The 23,755-nt window shown below is 39.4% G+C and overlaps 1 protein-coding gene across 1 annotated transcript in view; it reads right to left on the reverse strand.

The window, feature by feature from the left end:
• Positions 1–9,532: 9,532 nt before the first annotated feature.
• The window catches only part of SLC36A4 (solute carrier family 36 member 4), an 87,649-nt gene continuing 73,426 nt past the window's right edge, over positions 9,533–23,755 (reverse strand). The window contains 1 exon segment of the mRNA XM_009102748.4: positions 9,533–12,508. Coding sequence (XP_009100996.3) covers positions 12,201–12,508 — 308 coding nt within the window. The 3' untranslated portion in view covers positions 9,533–12,200.

Consider the following 23,755-nt stretch of genomic DNA (forward strand, 5'->3'; position numbering starts at 1 on the left):
CCCTATTCCCCGACAGGCCAAGCCGTACTTGAGAGGACCCACCAGAGCCTAAAAAGAGTTTTAGATCAACAGCGTACAGCAGTGAAGGTGGAGTCCCCTCATGTCCAGTTGTCCAGAGCACTTTTCACCATCAACTTCCTAAACTGCTCATTTGACAACCAGAACCCTCCCATTTTTAGGCATTTTGGTCACCATGAACAGCTGTGCCTGAAAGCCAGGCCTCCAGTCTTAGTAAAGGATCTGGAGACCTGGAAAACGGAAGGGCCATTCGACCTAGTCACCTGGGGGAGGGGATACGCTTGCGTGTCCACTCCCTCCAGTTTGAAGTGGGTACCATCTAAATGGGTCAGGTACTTCCTTCCGAGGAAAGCGGAAAAGGTCGGACAGGTGGCACATGTAGAAGAAGCCTGTTGGAGGAGGAAGCATAAACCCTTCACTCTCGACCTTGACTCCTCTGAAAACCCCCTTGGGCAGAACCAAAGCTTTAAGTTTGTTTGCTTGTTTCTCGTTTCTCTATTTTTATAGTGACCCCAACCCAATGGCTCCTGCTGCAGCTGTGGTTGCCCTACTGGCAGCAGCACTCTGGTCCCTCTTCCTACCTTCTAACCAGTGGATCGTCCCTCAGCCCAAAGCCATGTCTGGCGGACCCTCACACAAGTCCTCGGCCAAGATCGTATTTGCCTCAACACCGCATCAGCAGAGGACCCGATGTCGTCTTGCCTTGTGGGGATCCCTCTCCCCCCTAATGATTTGCCTTTCCCCCTTAATACTTCCCTTATTCCTTTGGTCTCCAAAAATGTTGCCTTTTCCCCTGGCTCTGACCCCAGAGTTGCCTGGAGAGATGGGACCAAAGGGCTGGTACCTTTGGATTCCAAACCCCTCGAGTTTGATTTGCTCGGTTCTGTTTTCAGTTTGATCCCCCCTGGACCCCAGACCCCTCTGACCGGCGGTACCCAGTGGTGCGACAATTTAGAAAGGAATACACTGCTGGACAGTGGTGCAAAGTTATCGCTAAAGTTAATGCAGTTGCCACTGTGGGAGGCCGACCCCTATCCCTGCCCTGTGGAATGTTCTTAATTTGCGGAGATCGAGCATGGGCAGGCATCCCCTCTCGTCTTATCAGAGGTCCTTGTGCTATTGGCTGGCTGTCGCTGTTTTCCCCCAATCTGACCCAAATCGGTAATTGGAAAGCAAAGAGCGTCACGCTGAATTTGGCCCGTCCCAAAAGGGACGTTCAAAATCTTGACCCTGAGTGTGACTCTGAAGTTATCCATTGGTCTAAACCAAAAGGGGTTGCAGTTACCGTGTTTTTGCCTTGGGTACCTGCAGCTAAGGCTCTAGGTGAATTGGCCCACATAGAATGTTGGGTGGCTAAACAAGCCAATCATACATCAGCCTCTCTATCAGACCTCCTAACAGACGAGGAAATAATAAGGAAGGTGATGCTACAAAGTCGGGCTGCCCTCGAATTCCTCCTCCTGCTGCACAACCATCAATGTGAGGTGTTCGAGGGTCTCTGCTGTCTTAACTTATCATCAAAAGCTGAGGATGCGAGAACAGCCATCCAGAAAATGCGAGATATGGTCCAAGACATTAAAAAAGAAATATCGCACTGGCTGGGGGACATTTTCTCTGGTTGGGGCCTTTTGGGTTGGATGGGGTCAATTTTAAAGATTGTGCTTTTAGTTCTTAATTGTAGTTCTAATAGCCTTTTCTATTGGTTGGAGTTTGGTTAAGAGTCTACTGCTCAAAGTGACATGCCCTCCGAGCAGTAACCAAGTGGTGAGCTCAGTCGATGAACAATCCGACGATGTGCCTGCTGCTGAAGAGGATCAATGGACCTCCGCCCCACTTAGCCACCCTTGGTTCGGAGATCTTTATCCTGGCTCGGAACATAATAATCAAATTCAATTCAATTCCTTTTAAAACCATTCCTCATTTATTTTCTTTTTTAAACAAAAAAGGGGGAGATGATGTGTTGTGTTGGATTGTTCCGTTCCCCCCGGTTTTGTAATGGTTCTGCCCTGGTTCTCCCTCCCCTCCTTACTGTTGTCAGTTACTCTAATTCCTCCCCGGTCTCCAATTGAGTTTCGTCCAGGTCTCGGTGGATACTTTCTCTGGTGCAGTCTATGGCTCCGCCCATAGATGTATCTCTTTGTAAACCCCTCCCCAGTGCCCTGCCAGTCACTCCCTGCCACCTCCTTTAGCTCTAAAAACGTCTACCTAGGGCAAGGAGTGATTGGCCAAGGGGCCGGGGCCCCTCCCTCCAGCTGTTGTTATTGGTACATTTTTTATGTCAATTCTGTGTACCCCACTCCCCTCCCCTTGTTCCTATTCGCCCAAAGATGGGCTCCTCCCTTGTACCCTTCACCCTTTTTAAGCTTGTGTAACTGCTTTCTTACTCTTTTCGGTTGCTGGCTTCCCTGGAAGTTACATTAAACCTGGATTTGCCCCAACCTGAGAGCACTCTCGTTATTCCCTGCTGGGCGAAGCTTTAACGCATCTACGTCCTTCCATGAGGAGGCATTGCTGCTACAGCGCAGGGTGCACTCCTTAGGCGCAGTCCCAAGCACCGAGAGTGGGACAGTTCCCCCCGAACTGCAAGCGGTGCTGGCCAGCTTGCTGGGACGTTTGAGAAGGCTGACCCTTCTCCTCTCTTGCCACGCTGCTTCAGCTACACTTGTAGATGATATAGAAAAAGACATAGAGGTTTGAGATGCACACTGTTCTTTGCTAGTTTTAAATCCTCCAGACTCCTAATGGCAGAGTCACCCCATATGAGTAAAAGAATTTAGGAAAAAATTAGGAGAGTCTTAACAAAAGTTTCTATGATGTTGTAATTTTCTATTAAAAGAGCCAAATCAAAACAAACAAACAAACTAAAACAACAACCAAAATAAAATCCGAACCAAAATAAACAAACAACCCTCCCAAACAACTGAAGAGGAAGATAAAAAATGCTAGGGGGAGGTGTTTAATAATGCAGAGAAAGGACATTTGCTCATGACATTGATCAATCAAAAAGAAAATCCTGTTTTGTGCCAAACTTTGATGTAGGTAATTGAACATGAGATGACAATACCCTCATAGCTTCTTAAATAGTATTCTATAGGGCAGCATGTGTTGCATGGATAAGGCAGCAGCTAATAAATATCTGTAATAGCAGAAATAAATACCTGTAACTTTCAGCAAACATTGCCCAAAGTGAGCCACCCATAACCATATCTATGCTCTGTGCAGAGCACTGAACATCTGCTATAACTCCCTGATGGATGGTCCCTTCTTAAGTATTAATTATATAAGCCAAGATTCTCCAGAGTAGCTATCAGACATGGGAATCTCTGATGCCTGAAACCTGCATGCCTGACTTGAGATATTGCAAAAAAAAAACTCGTATTGCAGTCAGTTCTGGGTAACTGCCCCTCCAGTTTTGATCTTTTGACAGGAATACATTGCATTATTGTTCTTGAAGTGTCATCCTTCAGTAGCAAAGAAGAAGGGAAAGAAGAAAGCAAACAGGAAAACAGGTATCAGTTATTCTCACCTGCTTAATTACTATGGTGAGCTAAACCCTTGCTGATGTTGATACAAATCTGACTGGTTTTCTCAAAGCACAGCACCCTGGAGATTATTTTACAGAGATGCTTCAAGGCAATTCACAGTGAGCTAGAGCTGTCTGTAAGTGAGAACGCTGCAGATTTATGGCAGGTACATTCTTGAGGGAAATAGATTTATTTGCTATGTTTGCTTGTCAAGCCCAGCACCCTGTCTTCAGTGCTAGTAAGAACTTTATTTTCTGTTTGATTTCAGAATACTGTGATGCTTTATGCATTTCTCTCCTTTTGATTCATACTTTTTTTGTTGAACATCATTACATCTCTTGCCATATCACTTCAGCTAACTCTAAAGTAACATGGAAAGGGAGAGATAAACCATACAGTCCCAACAAAAATGTTAAACCCTCTAATTTCTCTCACAAATACAGAGATGTGAGAGTAAGGGCTGAAAAGTGGCAGTCAACAATCACTGCAAAGCCAGAAGTCACACAGTTTAAAGTAAGGTCTCCAGGCAAGCCAGAGATTTGTTTGCTGCCACAGGGTAGCTGACCTCACTGGAGGACAAACAGCACATTTCTTCCCCTAAACTCCAAAAGAAGCAAACTATACTGGGAAAATAACTGTTGGAGCAAATTTTGCTGGCATTGCAGTGTCTGTAAGGGATCATTTGTCATTGAATTGAACAACATGACTGTTTTAGGAGAATTGTGATGCCAGCCTGGCCTCTGGCAGTCACAAGATCCATAGCCCTGTTCTATGAAAAAGAGAGGATTATAATTTAGAACATTGGGAAGGGTCACCCTGCTCCATTTTAATTAAGAAATGTAGCACTTATGATTTAACAAAGGAAAATGTTCTGTTATAAAATGGTTGACAAGCTTCTTACGAACTATAGCCTTGCCTCCAGAAGAAAATGCCAACATTTACAGGACAAAACCATAGAAATTGTGATAAACAACTGGCACTGCATGTGATATTGCCAGGCGAGGCATGTTACTGAAATAAAATGTAACATGGCAGAAATGCAATTGCAAAGAGGAGAGATGATCAGCTGAGCTGGCTGAATCTGATGGAAACAGCAACCGTCTGCTGAATAGAGGGGGAAGGAAATATCTGGAAGAACAAAGCTGGACTGGTGTGGATTTTTGTGAACAAAGCACACCTTCAGTGTGTAGTCTGAGGCTGTAGAAGATAGGCAGGACTGATGGTGAGTCCCAAAGTAGCCAATAAAGGCCTGAGGAAAGAGCTGAGGCCATGGCTTGCTGCTGGTGGTTTTCTATACAGTGGATCAGGTCTTGTTAGCTATGATCTTCCTGGGTTGTCCCCATGCACATGGACTATACCTAGAAGGGTGCCCCAGCTTCCAGCCTGGATCTTCATCTCAGCTTTTTCAGCTGCATTTCTGCTCAGACATGGTCCACACCAGTCCTGCTCTCATCCCACCATCCCAGCCCAAATGGTGTGTTTTCCAGAAGAGAGCCAAGGCCCACCCTGGCCAGGTCTTTGAACTGAATGATTGGAGACCGGAGGGCACCTCCAGATATTTAAGATACAGCCTGAGTGCCTTCGTGAATAACCTCTGGAGCTTACCTGAGGGTCTGTGCTGCAGTCACAAGACCATGGCTATTCTAAGAAAATTTTATCAAGGGCAGACCTGAGAGGCTTCTTTCATGGAGTTGAATTTAATTGAATTGAATACACCTCATTTTGTTTCTTGGATAACTCCACTGGACACAGGCACATTTGCTTATTAGAATCATTGTCAACTGAATCCTTGAACTTCCCCATATTCTCAGATTTTAAAATCAGCTGTGACACCTGGGTTCAATAAAACAAGGAGAAATTTGAGATTCACAATAAATATAATTCAGATATGCATTTACGATATACAGATGTTTTGAATGAACAAGGCAGAGCATAAACAACAGCTCACAGCATGATGATGAGTAGCATGACTTCATCTAAAATTGAGAGCCAGGGACAGAGCTAGCCTTGCATTCTGAGCCAGGAAAGATCACTGGATGCAAGGCATAGCAGTGACTTCCATGAAAATAGCTTAGGTAGGAAGAGAATGGGTAATTTTAATAAACATGTATATGAAATGTCTTTATTTTTATATATAAAAAGATCCTTTCAACCAAGCTGTCATGAGTTCAGCAATTAACATCGAAATAGAGAACTTTAAATGGCAGAGAACTCACTGAAAATAGAAAAGTAAGGAGTCCCCCAGTGACAGATAGGGTGAAACATCAGGTTGGGAAGAAATTATCCATGGACTGATCAGACTCAGGAGAGAGAGCACTCAGTTGCAATAACCCTGCAGAGGCAGCATACGCACCATGGGTTCCTAACAGAAACTTGAAACAACAGAGCTGCCAAGTGAGGGGAAAGCAAGGAGATGAATGTGATCCAACTATCCATGCAAATAGTCCCAGCAAAGTTTTGGAGATTAAAGTAAAGTAGTACCTGTGTTGTAAAAGCTGTGTAGTCTTTGAAGGGTACCTTGTAAGGCTGACCAGGTAAAAGTGTTAAGTTCCTATTGACAGACTTATTCCTGTATATAGTTGGGTCGTACTTAGTAATAATAAGTTTGCTGAGCCTTTGGCTGACACCCTCTGGAGCCTACCCAGCAGTAGGAACAAATGGATTCTCTATCTTGTGGGCAAGAATTGCTCCAATAATTTTTTATTCAATATGAATCCATTAACAGTAACAATGTCATAGGCTTTAGAGGAGATGCTGTAGCACAAATTATCCTGAAAGACTAACAAATCCTCACAATGATTTTATTAACCTTGGGAAAGTATGAAAAAAGAGCACTGGGCTTGGTTTCCCAGGACTTGGATCTCTGGGCTGGCAACTGAAACCAAGGAAAAAAATGTTGTGTTCTACAAAGAGATTATATTAGATATGAAGATGGTCCAAAAAAATTAATAAACTCTGAAACTTCCAATGGCATTTATATGTCAACGTTTAGAGGGCTGGATACATTAAAGGTTATTAAATTTTGGAAAGTTGCTGAAAACAAAAATATAGACCAATCAATTCTCCCTAAGTATCTAAGACACAAATGAGAATGCTCCCAAAATAAAACTTTGTTTCTGAGTGCATATGTAAGAACAAAACTGAAAGGACTTCATTGGCTTCAGTAGTTTGAGCTCATACAAAATCAAATAAATCCATCAGGTCGAGACAAATACTGTACAGCATAAATTATCCAGACACATCATGAAAAACACCTCACAAAATGCCACATCCACAAATTCTAAGAAGTAATTGAGCTGTTTAAAACCCACTAAAGAAACTATTACCTAAGGAAAAGGAGTGCTGGGTGGGGGGGGGAGCATGTACCTCTTACCTGCAAGATGACAGCCCAAAGCTCAGCAGTACGAGGCAATGGTGCTGAGCCCCAGAGAAACCAGTTTTCTCAGGAAATATGAGGGGGGGAGGGTCTGTCAGGAGCTGCCAAAGCTGGTAGCAGGAAGGAAGTGAGGTTGTCAGAGCCCCATGTCCAGCACACAGTGAGGCTGAGCACATACTCCTGATAAAGCATGGTCATGCTTACATGACCATGTGTACAGGCACCCCAAACAGGGTTTGAGCCAGGTAAGGGAAGAGGCCAATAAGAAGTGGGTCCTGCAAGGTGGGATAATGCTTTTTATCATGCCAATGTTCTCACTTACACAACTGGCTCAGGTGTGGCAACTCCTCTGCAGGGGAGGTATTGGGACATTGTCATGGGTGGGAGCAGAAGCTTCAGAAAAAGTTTACTAAAGAAGCCCAGAAGCCCTACCATCGAGTCACAAGGTGCAGAAAGGACTTCCTTGCTTTCTAAACTCCTTCTCAGAGAGAGGAGCCCAGGCACAGCTGGATTCAGTCCTAGTTTAGTGAGAAGGCAAGAGAGACTGCACTGGTCAGGCACAGGGCATGGACAGACTGACACCTGTATTGACCATTCCCTGCTCACATGGAATTGACTGGACCTTTTTATCTCTACATTCACAGAATCATAAAATTCCATTTTTCCCAATACACTTTGATTCATCACTTCTCCCACTTTTGGTTGCTACTCCACATGTCCATTTCAAGTCCTGTACATGTCCAAAATACACTTCCCATATGTCCTACAGGGTGTTCCCTTGCCCCTTTAATCAGTAATGCTCTCAGTTTATAGAGTTATCCTGAGAGATGCTCCCTAGTCAACCCTCTTTGGTGATTTTCTCACCTGGACCATGGACTGATTGCTGTGCTGTGAAAACTCTAGAAGAAGCCAGGTTAGGGCTCCATTTCCCTGATGAGGATATTTTGGCTCCCCCATTTCTGTGCATTGACAGAGACTGATCTTTAGCCACACCATTAGCTGCACTACCAGTGGCCCCTCTTCCCCTTCTTTGCCATGCTACAAGACTCCTGATCATTTGGTGCAACCTGTGAAAGTTGCTCCTTTGAAATTAACCCTTATTCTGTAAGAACAGAAAAGAAGGTGAATTTATTTGAAGTGGGGTTCATGCCCTCACAGTTGAGCCTCTGTGCTCCTTTGTGTCTGTGGAGATGAGTGCTTGGCCACACAACCTTGCGGATTCTTTATCTCTTATTTGAGAGGCACCACTTTTGCACCCAGAGAAACTTTTGCTGAACTCAAACTGAGTGTCTACTTAGATGCTGCTTTCTACACCCCAGCTACTGCCTGCTTGGAGTGAATCTATGGAACTGTAAATTGACATAAATTCTTAATTGTTAATAAAAGTATTTTAGAAAAAAAAAAAAAACTAAGAGTAAAATAATTACTGCAATTCCTGACAAAACTACTGCTACTCATCCATTCTAGAACATGGAAATGAAACCACTGAGCTACTGAGTACGAACTAATATTTAGACCATTCTCAATATGTATGTCCAGGCATGTAGTCAGCTCACAGACCTACATTACACTAATCAGAACTATGTGAGTCTGGAGGATAATTCAGCTAACTGTGGGTAAGATTCAGACTTCTCATGTCACATTAATAAGGTCCAGGATGACCAAAACATCTGTAGATAACACAAAACCACAGAGAAGGTTCTCCTCCCTTCCTGAAACCCCACCAAGATTTGCAGTCATTTTCCCCATGGACAGCATGTGAAAAATGAACTTCAACTGGTGTTGAAGCTGTACTGCTCATTTTCTACTTTGTCACTTGAGAAATCAGAATTATTAAATTGAGAAATCAGCAGCAGAAATACTGATTAATACATACAGAACCAAATAAATTAAAGCAGAAGAATGGGAGGTCTGACACAGCTCATAATACATTCCAGCAATTATAGAATGGTAGTGAGTGATGTATACAGCTTCTCTAGCCCTTCATCAGGAAACATTTTAATATAGAATTAATAAAATAATCACTTTTCTATTATGTCCCTCTTGCCTTTTACTCTCCCTGAGATAAACTGAGTGGAATCTCTTAGACTGTCCATCAACTAATCTCATTCCTCACTTTTAGTCAAGAGTTTTCCAAGTTAACACTTTCCCTTCTCTGTCAACGTATGTTGAGACAGCCATCTCAACAGGACTCCATCCTTACAGAAAAGGCCAAGTCCACAGCAAATGTATATAGACATGTCCAATTTTAAAATATCTGGATTTTTCTTTGTGGTTTTCTAAATAGGAACTGGAATTTCAATGGGAACACCTGCATCTCTTTTTACATTTATAAATTAACTTGTTTACTACAGCACCTCTAAAAAGATGCTGAAGCCTAAATTTAAGTGTGCCCTCTTGAAAACCCTTGGAGCAACATGGGATTCTTCAGGACTGTCTATGTGACTTTAAAATGAGATTTGTTATCAATGAAAATTCAGCTCCAGAGCTTTCATGTGAGTCTTACATCAGCCACTGTTCCTTGGACAACTTCAAAGGTAAATTCTGCATTAGGACAGCTCTTTCTTCTAGTGATGCAATAGTGGAGACAGGCAGGATAACACTGAGTTTGCAGGGTAGTTTGTAGTTTTATTGATACAGAAGATTAAAGTTTTACAGAACATCAGGCAAACCCATCCTCTTATTTGCCCAATACTTGAGGATGAACAGTTACAGACAAGAAAATTATCCAGTTACCTGTAGTGCAGCTAATGATTAAATTACATTAAAACTGTTAACAATATTATATTGTAAAATATAAGTTCATATACAGTATATAAATACAAAGGCTTTCTGCTCCTTGTCAGGAACATAAGCTAATCACACATTTTGCAGTTTAATTTAGCTTGTGCTAAAGTACATTTCCATCTTAAATATATACCTTAATGTAAACCATACCTATGAAATCTCTCAGTTTCATTCCCCGCCTCTTAACTTGCAACTCATATTACAGCACTTTAAAAGCTGAATGAACACTCTTGTTCAGAAGAGGTTTCTGTCAGAATTTCCTCTCTCTTAAATCTTTGGCAATGCTTTACAGGACACTCTCATTAGTCAGACTTAGTTTTTTTACCACATGACATTTTAATCTTATCCAAAGCAGGACACTCTGATTCCTGACTCCTTCCGTCTGAAAGAGCAGGCCATGCAAATGTATGAGTGTTAAAATTATAAAAATCCTACACTGTAGGAGAAAATTGTCATTGTGCAAAATACATTAATAAACATTTTAAAGATTCAAAAGATACAACATTGTTAGACTTGGCTACACTGGCCAACTGCATATAAACACTACTTCATACCTGGTCAGTTGGTGGCCATCCACTGCTCTGGGAACCTCTGCCTTGACAGGTTGCACTGCAGTCAGAGCAGGAAGATGTGCATGGCTTTGTATTAGGGCCAGCCTTTCCAAGGTCTGATGGCTAAGATTAGAACCCTCAAACCTATCAAGCTTCTGAACAAGTTATCTGACTTTCACAAGGACATGTTACATTCACTGGGTACCAGGGCCACCTCTGTAGGCTGTAGGTATCCAGCTCAGCAAATATTCATTGATAGAACTGTGGCAGTATTCACTTGCACCTGACAAAATCACCACCAAACTCTGAACTGGACCAGTCCTTCTGCACCCTGGTAGAAGCAACTTCTCAGAGCTGCTCACCAGGAAACAACTGAAGCAGAACAGATATGAATGGACTTCAAAGCCCTTTATTCTCCCAATACACAAGCAGAAAGATGAAAAACCAAGAGGAAAAGTAACTTGCATTTAAATCCTCTAAGTCCTACTAAAGATGTTTTTTGCAGAAGTATTTCACATCAAGTAAAATATGCTGCACAGAAATATATTCTATAGGTGTGTAGCATATGGGTTAGGTAAGTAACAGATTCACTGTGAAACAGATGGAAACACTGAGATTTAATGTCTTTTAAAACAGCTAAAAGACTAAAAAACCTTCAAGATTAAAAGCTGAAGTTACCCTTTTCTTCTCTGCCAACTACCCGTGTTTGCTCCACTGTGGCACTTCCATAAGAAAGGTTGATCTGTGGTATCACACAGACAGACTCGTCCCTTCCAAGTGCCTGCCAAGTATTTAAAACTTTGTCCATGCTAAAATCCAAATTAGAGCATTACTCAGAACTATTGCTTGAACAAATACATGCAGTTTAAACTACATGCTGTAACAAACCCCTAACAGAAATGCCCTCATCCACATGGAGATAAAAGTGCACATTACAGTCACCAGATGGTAGATGACAGTGGAAATATTCTTAAGAGAAAATATAAATATAGATATATTTAGCAGTATATTACTCTAGCACTGTAATGCCAAATGGTAGATTACCAAATGGCAAATTTCTGAGGAATATACTGAAGGCAGGCAAAATATTACATTTATTTCTATCTTAATTTGTATGACTACAGTGGAAAGGTTTTGGCATAACATATTTCTTGGGGGAATGTTATGATTAAAAATATTCTGTAGAAAAATTTGTTTCTTTGAAACAGGAATGAGTATGATAAATAGTTATGTTATTGCACAAACTATAGGGTTTTTAGAAAACAAGACCAAAAATAGTGCTTCAACATTTGGAGTGAAAGTCGTCTATGAAGTGTGAGACAGAAAGTCAAATAGGAACCCTGAAAATCAGGATTGTACATAGGGACTCAGCATGCAGGCTTGCTAAACAAAACTAATTTCTACTCAGATACCAAATTATGAACTTAATATTTTTTTCTTCCAAAAAAGACAAAAGAAGCAAAAATACATGAAGACAATATTAGGTTCTACTTAAGGCAGAACATAAGAATGCAAAAATAATTATTATATGTTCCAATAGAAATATAGATATGTAGTCTACAGACTTCAAGCCAGAGGCAATAAAAAATACAGCATTTCATACTTTTGTATAGTTGAAATCAAGGTTAAAGAAATGGTGTAAAAAATGGGTCAGGGTAACAGTTACCAAAATGTACAAAAATAAACTGCTTATCATGTGTGATGTTGAATGTTTTTGCATGAAAGTAATATTGCTTTGATAAGCAAAAAAAAAAAAAATCTTGCAACTTTTCATTCAAAGTCCAGAAGAGATATATAATTACTTTCTAAAAAAATAATGTATTTTCACATGTATATCCTACATCTTACAAACTGTACCTCTTTACACAGTACCAGTAGTTGAAAGCAGGTCCTGAGTCAAGAATTTCTTGTTAAGGAACAAAATAGTTCACAGTGCCTGGTTAATTACTTTAACCCAACCACCAAGTCTGTAGAATTTATATCTGCAGGAAAGGTCCCTGTTGCATTAGCAAGAACTGTGGAAGCAGGATAAATGATTTCTTCAACCGTCACATATGTCCCTGTTAAAAATCCAACAAATCCAACAACAGCTATAAAAACATCTTTAAATACTGTCCATAAACTTAGGTTTTCCTTGTAGAAAGTGAGGATTTCAACCAGAGGTGGCAGAATCAGTCCCAGAGTGCTGCTGCTGACAGCTCCAACGAAAGAAATCACCAGGTCTAGGCGAGGGATCAGAACTGCTACAGCACCTAAAGAACAACAGGAGAAATGGTGGATTCAGACTCAATGTCCTCATGAGAAACAAAAGTGCAACAAACACACAACTGAGTGGTTCAGGCTTTTTAGAAAGCTCCATCATTCAGCTCCATGTGGTGTGCACTATACAGATGAATGCACATATTTGTCAGTAACCCACATCTTCATGCTCATCTGAGAGACCCAGCTTCAATTCTGAGTTTCTGCATGAGCTGGCAGAGCATCAAGTTTAAGTATTCTTGTACTTACAGGGTAAAGAGATTTAGCCTGCAAATCATAAAGAAATGGATGATATGAAATTGCAAGGAAATGTTTTACTTTTTTGGTTGCCAGTAACTTTTAGGATGAAAGAATAAAAGCCAAGGAAGAGTAGAAGGGGCTGTTGCATACTGCTCAGGACATGGGGCAAAAATATATTATTGTCTATCAATTTGTATAACTAATAATCTAAAAATCACATAAAATTATTCAAAATGAACAAACCTGTTGATGAACAAACCTGTGTGGCTTGGCAGTCACACAATCATTTAAGTGACTTTTACCTACACACTTGAACAATCTTGGTTTGTACAACTGCATTCAGTCTGTAAAATGTTGCTGTAATAGTTGCCTAGTTAACTAAATGAGAACTTGGCCCTGCCAAGAAGAGTCTGAACACAAGGCCCAGTAAGCCTTCTAAGTTTGGCCAGTGTCACCTTCTGAAACTACAAGTTATAGAAACAGAATCTGTCATGTTGGATCAGAAACACTTCTGGTTTTAACTGCTTTGGCTGGCAAGGTCCCCTAGTATTAACTCAGATACACCAGCTGTGTCATGTTTTCAGTCCTGGATTAAAACAGCTTTCAAAAACCTCCTCATGACGGCTGTATGTGGCAGAAATATTTTTTTTCCCTTCCATGAATATACTGCCTTTTAAGTATCAGACATTAGTGTAAACATCCACAGCATCAGCCTGTTTGCACCTTTCCACCACATCTCATCAAGACAAGGAAGCAATCATAAATAAAGGGGAAGGGGAAAAGAGGTGTAAATACTACCAGCACACAAAAAAATACCATGTAATATGTTTTGGTTTTCCCCTAACTCCCTCCTTCACTCTGAAGCCAAAATAAAAGCATGTTTGGTTTTAGTTCAATTTCACTGACCATATGTTATTCAGTGTTTATGGTAATGAACAAATGGAACAAGCAGGAAGGAGATCTCCACAAAATATGTGAGGACGAAATCGAAAAGGTGTGTATTAGCTTTATAATGCAAAACCACAAAGTTGTGCTTTCTATTTGCAGAGTGTCTTTGCTGTGGGCTGAATGGCACCAGCTGCATCAAATTCTGACACTGTGATTATGAAAGGCAGCCTATTCAAATGATGTTCCTGTTGGTGTCCTCCATTGAGAATAACTTTGGGAAAACTGCACTGGAAAATAAACTCAAAATTCACTTACAGAACACAAAAATTGCCCACTGCTACCTGGCAACTGTTTGTTATGAAACTTGTAACTATAGAGTTCTCACATGAAAAGGAGTTAAGACTAAAAGGTATAAACCTGCAGAGGGAGAGTGGATTCACTAGCACATCCTATTTGAAAAGGACATATCATGCACAGATCTGCTAGGAAAAAAAAATCAATTAACTTGTTCCTGCTTGAGATGACTGTAGTTTATTAACACTTTGGGATTCTACAGAGATATGACAGGCACTGTTTAGTCAAAGAAAAACTGGGCAGAGACAGAAGTGGAAACCTTAGAAACACCCTGGCACTCAAAAATAGGTAAGACAGGCTTTTTTTTTTTATCCCATTGTTAGGATGGACCTACTCAATGCCAAACAGTTTCTTCCATTACATGATGTGACATTTGAAGACTGGAAATGTCACCTGTTTATGCATTATCCAGGACAAAGCTGAATGAAGTGCAAAAGGAATTATGCCAAAGTTAATAAAAGTCACTAAATACCCACCACTGTAACTTTTGCAGCCATAATAGTTCAAGCCACAAGAGTAGGCACCATTAATGTACAAACAATATAAGATGAGCACTCAGACCAGATTGCTAAGTGTGATACTTACACAGCCATACAGAGTCCAAAAGTAATTGAAAAGTGTAGCTGAAGTGTATTGCAGTGTCTGGTAAAACTCCCAGCTAATGACTATGTTGAATGTGTTGTTCTAAAGTAAAAGAGAGGGCTGCACACTTATTATCTTGCCAATTCAATAGGTGTAGTGGGTGTATTCATTAAATATAGATTTTCAACTTCTGTAACAGACCTCTTTCAGTTCCACATGTGTTCCAGAGTTTAGAAGGCACTCATTAATTTACAGTTCATAGTTTTGATTCCAACACTTATTAAAATAATGAGACTATGTTTCTTATTTTTTGATTGGAAAAAAATCCAACTCTAGTTTGTAATTGCTTCAAGTTACAGAAAAACAAAATGCAGTGTGTTGATTTGAATCTCATCAAACGTTTGTCTGACTCATACAAATTTGTATGAATCTGGATATTGCTGTGGGAGGAGGTTTGGAAAAGTGTGTCAAGGTTTTAATTAGTGTCTTATTTATTCCCTAACAAGCCAAGAGAAATACAATGCATGTTTATTACCTACCAAAGAATGTATTCAAGAGTTAACAAAGGGCTCCTTTTTCCAGAAGCAAATAAGGGGCATTCCTACAGGCAGGAAGCCTGATTTTCCCAGACATTTGTAGGTGTCAAAAATACAATGTAAAGAAGAAATTCTGATCCTTTATCAGCAGTCATGAAACCTTCTGGTTTGGAAGCTCAGCTGAAGAAGTAAGTTCTGTATTAGTAATAAGACACATTTTTTGGTCAACAGTTAAATTGTCTTTAGGCTTGAATAAAAGAGTGTGGGCCATATGAACAAAGCATTCTGCAGAGATAACAAGAGGTATAACCATATTGCTTCTACCTTAAACTCTGCAGTCTAATCTCAAAAACTGCAACTCATGGTTTCTCCAGTCTCTCTCAGCTGTGTAGTTCCACATTTGGGTCAGCTGAGACTTTTTGAAGGGAGGAATGCTGTAGTACAATGTTTAGGTTTTCTTAAAGGACATAACACCCCAGTGGGAAGATACTCCTTATTTTATTCTCTTTATTTTGTAGTGCTGCTTCTTTTACAACTTTTTCTCTTAATTACAGAATCAGTAAATTACTAGCTAGACTTGCTTGTTGGGAGGTAATTCCAGTGAGATTGCTGGGGAGAAACAAAGTTTTGCTATTTCCACTGAAAAACGCATTATACCTGCTAATGAAGTCAAGTATGTGATTACCATATCCCAATACTTCCTCCAGTAATCAAATATTGAGCTAGCTTATTTCTATCAGAAACTAATGCATATGCCATGCTAAATCCTTGAGCAGGATGGGCACAGCTGTAATTAGGATCTATGGACCTAAGTAAAGATATTGACTATAACTGTGGACCTATCCATAGATAGCTCAAAAGCAAAGCATATTATGACTTCATCAGGATACTTTAATCACAGAGCTCACTTAAAAAGCCTTTCTCTCCATATTTCTAGTAGGACTTAATTAATTTACAAGCATCTTTAGGAAGCCAGAAACCAATTTTGAAATTTAAAATGCTAATAGTAATAATTTCTGCTATATTTTCCTTTTGCTCAAAAATAAAGCTATTTAATATTTCTTCACTAAAATAATTAAAATAAATTATTTTTTCTGATAATACCAGATTTTAGATTTTATCTAGGTATTCAAACATAATTCTGACAAAGAAAACCAGGTCAGTGGTATTCAAATGTTGCATGTGAAAAGAAGAAGCAGTACATACACTAGTATGTATGTACTATCAGTAGTATGGCCCAAAAAAATTGTCCTAACAGCAGGTTTTATAAATAGGCACAGTCAAAAAGACTGGGTGCTTCTTAAGTATATTCATTCTTAAGTACATTCAAAAAATGTTGGATATTACTAGGGAGTGGTTAACTTCACACAACTGAAAAGCAAATTGTCTCAAGTGACATAGAACCAGTTCTCTTCAAAGGGAAGTGACAGTGCTGAGGAGGCCCCTGTCCTGCAGGAAGCCAGCATACACCAAACTTTGTATTTGTACCACTTTTCCAGGACCAGAGAGCAGACTACGACATTGATGTGTTAAAGATGGGTGTCTGACATGCATATGATCTTCCAAAAGCACAAAATAAAATTGTATTCTTAGCATACAGATGTCTATGATATGGTGAGGAAAGGGTCCCTTCCAGGAGTTAAAACTGCCAAGAATTCTGCCTGTAGGCAAAATAGCAATTCAAAATATCACCCTGAATGTTCTTTCCTAATCTAATATCCCAGGCTGCTCTCTCTGTCCATCTTTCTTTAGTGCAGCAGTGCTCAGCCACTCAATCTGGCATCCTTTTCTTACCTTCCCCCTACTGCAGTGTTTCCTGGATCCCCTTCCTTAATGCAGCACCTGCATATTTTCTTCCAAATCCCTCCTCCTTTTCTGCAACACTTCCCTCCACATTGCCCAAGGTTTTTTTCCTTTATCTCTTGTGAGAATGGAAAAACATTTCTCTGATATGGACTGCCCCAGAAGCTCAGCTCAGCATACACGTGCAGGCTGGACAACTGGCAAGTCAAGATAACATCATCTTCTCAAGTCCTACATCACAATTAAAACTATTCACCTTTTCAAAATAAATGTCAAAGTCTAACAAAATCTAATGTTTCCATGAGAAGTTGCTCATATAAATTAATAAAAAAGAATGCCTTCCACAGTGGACACCAAACTGTTTTGATACATATGTACAAAGGAATACGAGATCAAGTAGAAACTGCTACCTATCTGCAGATAAACCAATGCAAATAATAAAGAACACCTGGGAATATTTTACATGTTGATACCTGCAGTTTAAAGAAAGGATTTTAGTTAAAGATTCTGGTATAATTGTACTTTATTTTTTGCTAAAAATGATAATTAACATAGGGTTTGGTGGTGTTTGTCTCAGTTGTTGAGACATTAAGATTATAAGATACATATAGGAGATAATTTTTTAAAATCTACTTAGATTGTCTTCATGAAAAGTAATTTTCTTAATCTAGTTTTCTAAAAAGCATACTTTTAAATTTGCTTAATCTCAAAACCAAAACTAAATGGGAAAAGGAACAAAGCAGAATACAGGTTGCAGTTATACTATGAGGTGACAAATTGTACTTGCACATTGGAGAGAAAGAGGGACAGCTTGCACACAGGACAACCACACACATCATCTAGTTTGGCTTTGTTCCCTTTGGAATGAAAAACTCCTTCATCATTACCTTCCTGCAACACACAGTATGAGAGACAGAAACATAAAGTACTTCACATCACTTGCCCTCACACACCACCATATTTTTGATTGCTTTGTCCTGTGCTAGTAGGAAAGACCAGACTCAGACAGGAGAAGATGGTTTCAATATCCTAATCCTTCACAAGGAGAGGTGACAAAGGACACTGCCCTGACACACAGCAGGGAATGGACAGATCCATCCCTTCCCCAGAGCCCCCCTCTTTTCTCAAACATGTAAATAAATTCAGTTTTTACAGCACCTTGCATCCAAGATTTCAAAACTGTTATCAAAAGGGTTTTTATTATTTTTATTCCTTAAGTAGAAAGACACATGAAGGATGACACAGAGCAAAGAGAAATTTAACAGCAGCATTGAGTCCAGTCTTCTTACCAGGCTACTTAAAATACCTACAGCCAGGGCAAAGGACTGGCACATACCACTGCTATGAGACACCTGTTTCAAGGCAGCATTCCCCCCTTGCTCCACTAATAAAATCACTTCCCTCAAGCTGTTATATATAACCCCAAAACTCAGTGCAGTTAGCTCAGATTTCAGCTTCCACAACCTGCACCCATTTAAAGCAAAATCCAGTGTCACAACAACCCAGTGCAGGAGGAGGCTGTGTGAGCAGGTGTGGCTTCACAGGGACAGGGATGAAGCAGCAGTGACACAGCTATGATGCAATTGTTCCCCCTACTTTCCTCCTTGGGACCATCCAGACTGACTTCTCTCTCTGAGCCAAAGGTCCAAGTAGTAGTTAATGGTAGCTTGGCCTCCTCATCCTGCTTTGCCTGTCCCCATCAGATCTTCAGAATTAATGTATTTTTACTAAGCAACCCCTTTGGATGGTGACACACCAAGAAAACCAGGCTGTGAGAGGCCAAGGAACGTTCTCACGCTGCAGCTACTCCAGAGCTGCAGTACCAAGTGATCTTCACAAAACCAGCAAGCAGACATGCTGGGCACAGCACACACCAGATTAGGAGTAAATGCATTTGACCATTTAGTTAACTATAATCCATGTGGTCAGAAATGGCACCTGTTTCAGGCTGTCAGATCTGAAGCATTTTATTTATTAATTTGTCTCTGCAATAAATTTATTTGAGCTCTGCTGCTGATACTTTATCATAAAAAATCTTTTAGTGAAATAATGCAGCCAGCTGTTAACATGCATTTCTGGATTCAAGGAATGAAAGCAAAGCATACAGCAAAACTCAGTAATACTGAGCTCCAAATGAATGATCCTAGACTATAAAAGTACTGACACTTCACACTGGCAGTCTCCTTCTCATTCTACAGGCTCACCAGAAACGAGTCCACAATTGAACTTTTGTCCTCTTTGTCTCACTCTCTCAAAATAATTTGTGGCTCTGAGACAGCTGAAAGGTTTCCAACCACGCAAGCAAAAATTAATGTTTGCTTATCAAGGACATGACTGTTTTTGCTACAGAGAGCAGAGGTGAAGAAAAGAGCCAGGAGGAGTGGTTAAGCTTGAAGAGCCAGCCATACTGCTTCCAATGATGCTAAAGAATGGTATTTTCCAATATTCACCATCACCACTCCATACTCCCCAACATTTCTCTGGGATGCACTGTATATACCAAGCTATCCCACATGAAAGGAAGCAGGGATACATGGCTGCTACTTTGTTGTTTCATAACAAAAGCAAAAATAAATTCAAATAATTTTGTATTAAAATTTTTATATTAAAAAGTTTGTCTTGCCATTACCCTTGAAAATAAAATTTTCATTATATCCCTTTTGATTACTACATAAAGCAAGAAATAATGCGGTGAAGATGAAATTGAACATACTTAGCTTTAATCTCAAGCTAATATACTTTGCTCCATAAACACATAAATATGAAGGAGAAACATCACCAAAGACACCTTTAGGAACAGTAAAAATTACTTATCTTTATCCTTCAGGCCTCTTTTCCTGTTTCATAATAAAATTTTACATTTCTTTAATAAAGATAATTGAAGAAACAGATGATTAAGATGACAAGAAGCATCTGTTATTTTGGAATTCTTTTGTAGTAACAGAATCCATCATGGTGCCATAAATTGTAACAATCATGCCAGGTAAATTATCTTCTCTAATCACCATCTAAAGACTAAACAATATATTAAGTAATAGAGTAAGTTGGCCCTCTCTCACCAAGTATTAAAAAAAACAACATAACAAGGAGATTATGCTCTGAATAGCCTTTAAGAAACTTCTAAGTCTCTAACCCATGTTTTTGGGGAGCAGGGATTGTTTCTATGTGCTACAGCTTCCACCAGCAGGAACACATTAATTTGCAGAATTTCCAAACAAGGAAGTGTACCAGACCAGTTTGCTTAATCAGAGAATTCATCACAAAGCTCTGTACTAAGAAAAACCACAAAGAAGAGATTTAAGCAAGGACATACCATAAAAGAGAAATTTAGAAACATCACATGGAGAAGTCTGGGTGTTCAGGAAATTCTACTAAACAGACACATTTAAGGGATGCTACAGGCAATAAGAAAAGCTTTTACAACCACACTGATGAGAAAAGGCTGGAAGGAGGAAAGTGAGCCTGCTCCTGGATGGATTGTGGGATTTAGGGACAGCACACCCAGCAAAGGCTGACGTATCCAGTGCTGCCTTGGCCTCAGTCAGCCTCCCAGTCCCTAGTGTCAAAGACCTCAGTAAGAATTTCCTTTAGGAGATGAAGATTGAATCAGGGATTATTTGATACAACTCAAACCATAAGGATATACAGAACATGAAGGGTTGCATTCAAGAGTGTTGAAGAGAACTGACCAATGTCCTTCTAACACCACTCTGTATTGTCTTTTACAAGTCCTGGAATTTGGGGGAAATCCCTGGTGACAAGGGAAATTAAATGTTGTCAAGAAAGGCCAAAAGAATAATAGAGGGAAATACAGGCAAGTCATATTTACTTTGGTCCTTGGAAAAATCAGGGAGCAAAGTCATCTTGGAGCATATTTCAGGGCACGTGAAGGAGAAAAGGAACAGAAAATCTGGGAACAGAAAATTAATGGATTTATGTAGGAGAAATCATGTCTGACCATCCTGATAGCCTTCTGTGATACAATGTCTGGATTTATGGATGAGAGGAGAGCAGTAGATCTCATTTTAGGAAGGTCTTTGACACTGTCTGCCACAATATTCTTGTGTCTGAATGGAGGGAAAACAGATAAATAAAAAACCTCAATGGACCAAACAATAGTTGTTAATGGGTTGTGCTCTACCTGGAGGCTGGTAAAAATCCTACAGCTAGTGGGGAAAGAAAAAGCTTCTTGTAACTGATAAAAACACTAAATAATCACTTCAGATTACATGAATTATGTTCTTTAAACCTAGAAAATGATAATGCATTGACCACAACACTAATATCTAATGCTTTGCATTCTGTTTTAGGAGTGGTTTTTTTTCCCATACCAATTCTATCTTCAGTAATGCTTTTAAGTGGACAGTGAAATAATTATATGTAAATATATTTTATAAAGCAGTATCAACTCCTGCAGAATAAAAGGCAATACTAAATACTGGAGCATAAGATATTACTTTGTAATAAGGTAATTTTTATATTACATTATGTCCCTCTATCACAAAGTACCAGTGTTGAAAGTCAGCTGACATCACATTTAAGTAAAAATTAATTTACATCATTAATTTTTAATCCTGATTCAAAACTGGATTAAATTTGATATTTTAACAGTGATACTTCACAGTAACTTTATGCAAAATGGCCTAAAAGTATATTAATTCCTGCTTATTGATAACTTCAGATTACACATCATGTTATTTAAATAACAGCAGTACTTTACAAGACAAAATGCTTTATTCCATAGAGAAATTTTAGCCATTTTCAATTGGGAAGCCACATTCTGATTTGCACACAATGCTAAAAGTTTTTCATAAAAAGCAAATACATGGATTCTCACGTTGTTTTCAAGTATCTGAATTGGCCTACTTATTTTGGGCTGTGAAAAGCAGAGGTATTGGGTATGATTAGCAGCTATAACACATGGCATGTACTCTATTATTACTGACATAGTAATAAATAACTTGCCAGCTTGCTGCAACATATCAAAAGTAAATTAAGAAATAATGCCCTTAAAAAGAAAACAATCACTAACAACCAGACTACAGTGGGATAACCAGTGCATTTCCAAAACAATGCTTTGCAACAGCTGGTGTGAGAGGCACAGGCTAGTTAAAGCCTGCTGTGGTGATTGATGATATAGAAACAATAAGCTGCCAAGAGCCTTGGCTTCCTGGGGAGGATCATGTGGTCGAGGTTCAGCTCCCTGTGTTGACAGTACTGAATTATGGCCTGCAGTCCAAATCCATCAAAAAATACAGTCATCTGCAGATGCTTTTAGTCTTAATTTGTTGGTATTTCACCTCACAAAATGAAGTTCAAAGAGAGCAGCTTGCTTCATCACATGGGTGAACTCGCCTCCAGCTCAGCACAGGGAAACTGAGGCACAGCTCCTGTCCTCTCCCAGCATCCCATCAGCCAAGCCACATGTCTGGGAACACTCACTGCATGCTAGGTACGCCCAAGGGGAAGGACCAAGGGGAAGGACCACCCTCCTAGGCATTCTTTCTTAGTTTCTGTGACCCAAGTAAATCAATACCCAACAAAAATACGTGATTGCATATCAGAAGCCTATACCAACACATATTATCTTTTATCTGTAATTTTCAAAGAGCTCACCATCATCTTTTCACCTTGATGGGAAATGAGAAAAAATGACCTAGTTCTTACAGCAGTTACAGAGGAATAGGGGAACTCAGGCTGGACATGCTCCTTGAAGGACTGAGGTTTAAGTCCCAAATATTAGGTTTTCACTGACAAAATTACCATTCAATTTTTTTTTTTCTAAATAAGGAACTACGCTTCTGTTGTGTGAGCAGAAACTTTTTTTCTGGCTATCCTCAAATGCTTTGCATTCTGTTTTAGGGGTGGGATTTTTTTTTCCATACCAACTCTATCTTTGGTAATGCTTTTAAGTGGACAGTGAAATGATTATATGTAAATATACTTTATAAAGCAGTATCAACTCCTGCAGAATAAAAGGCAATACTAAATATTGAGCATAAGATATTACTTTGTAATAATGTAAGTTTTAAACTAGCAGACATTACAGCCACCATATCAACTAATAAAGCCAACCGAAAAAAATCACAGTATGTAATACTACCTCCATACTTTGATACAATACTGGCCTTAATTAAAATTTATTTGAACATTCTTGTGGAAATTATTATGTATATTTGCTGTCTGTAGTCCTCATATTACTAAAAAAAGAATTGCAGTTGTAAACCAGTTAAAAAAATTACTTGTAAACTAGCAAAGAAAAAAGGTAAATTCCAGTATGTTTGAAATTCATCAAACCCCTAACTTTTTACTGTCCAGAAAATTCCTGTAATGATTTCATTGTTAGCTCTGGACCACACTGTTATTTATAATGTAATATTCAAATCTAGAGTAATTTTATAAAATAAAATTCACCTTGAGGGGTAAGTATAGGCAAGATCTTACACTAGTTTGCTGTTCCTGAAACACTGATCTGATTGTTGGAGCAATATTTTACTCTCAACCTAAACCACTTTATTCCTTGCTAAGAGCTTTGTAAATATTGATTTAAGGATGTGATTATAACCATGGAGTTAGAATATTGATCTACCCATTTTCAGTGTAAGAATCAATTTAGAAAACAAGTGAAACACAAAATTGCCACAAGTTTTTTCAATTAGAAGAGATAATACTGCTGTTTATAAATCAGATGAGCAAGAATTTAATTAGTTCCCCTCTGGAAAAAAAAAAGTGACGAAAGAAACAAGAAAAGGGAACAATGAAAATACTCACAAGAGAACGGAATCATCAAATGGTATCAGAATGGACTGGGAGGATTTCCAACATAAATAAAAGGAC

This window comes from Serinus canaria, chromosome 1 (assembly GCF_022539315.1).
Source record: "Serinus canaria isolate serCan28SL12 chromosome 1, serCan2020, whole genome shotgun sequence".
Lineage (NCBI taxonomy): Eukaryota > Metazoa > Chordata > Aves > Passeriformes > Fringillidae > Serinus > Serinus canaria.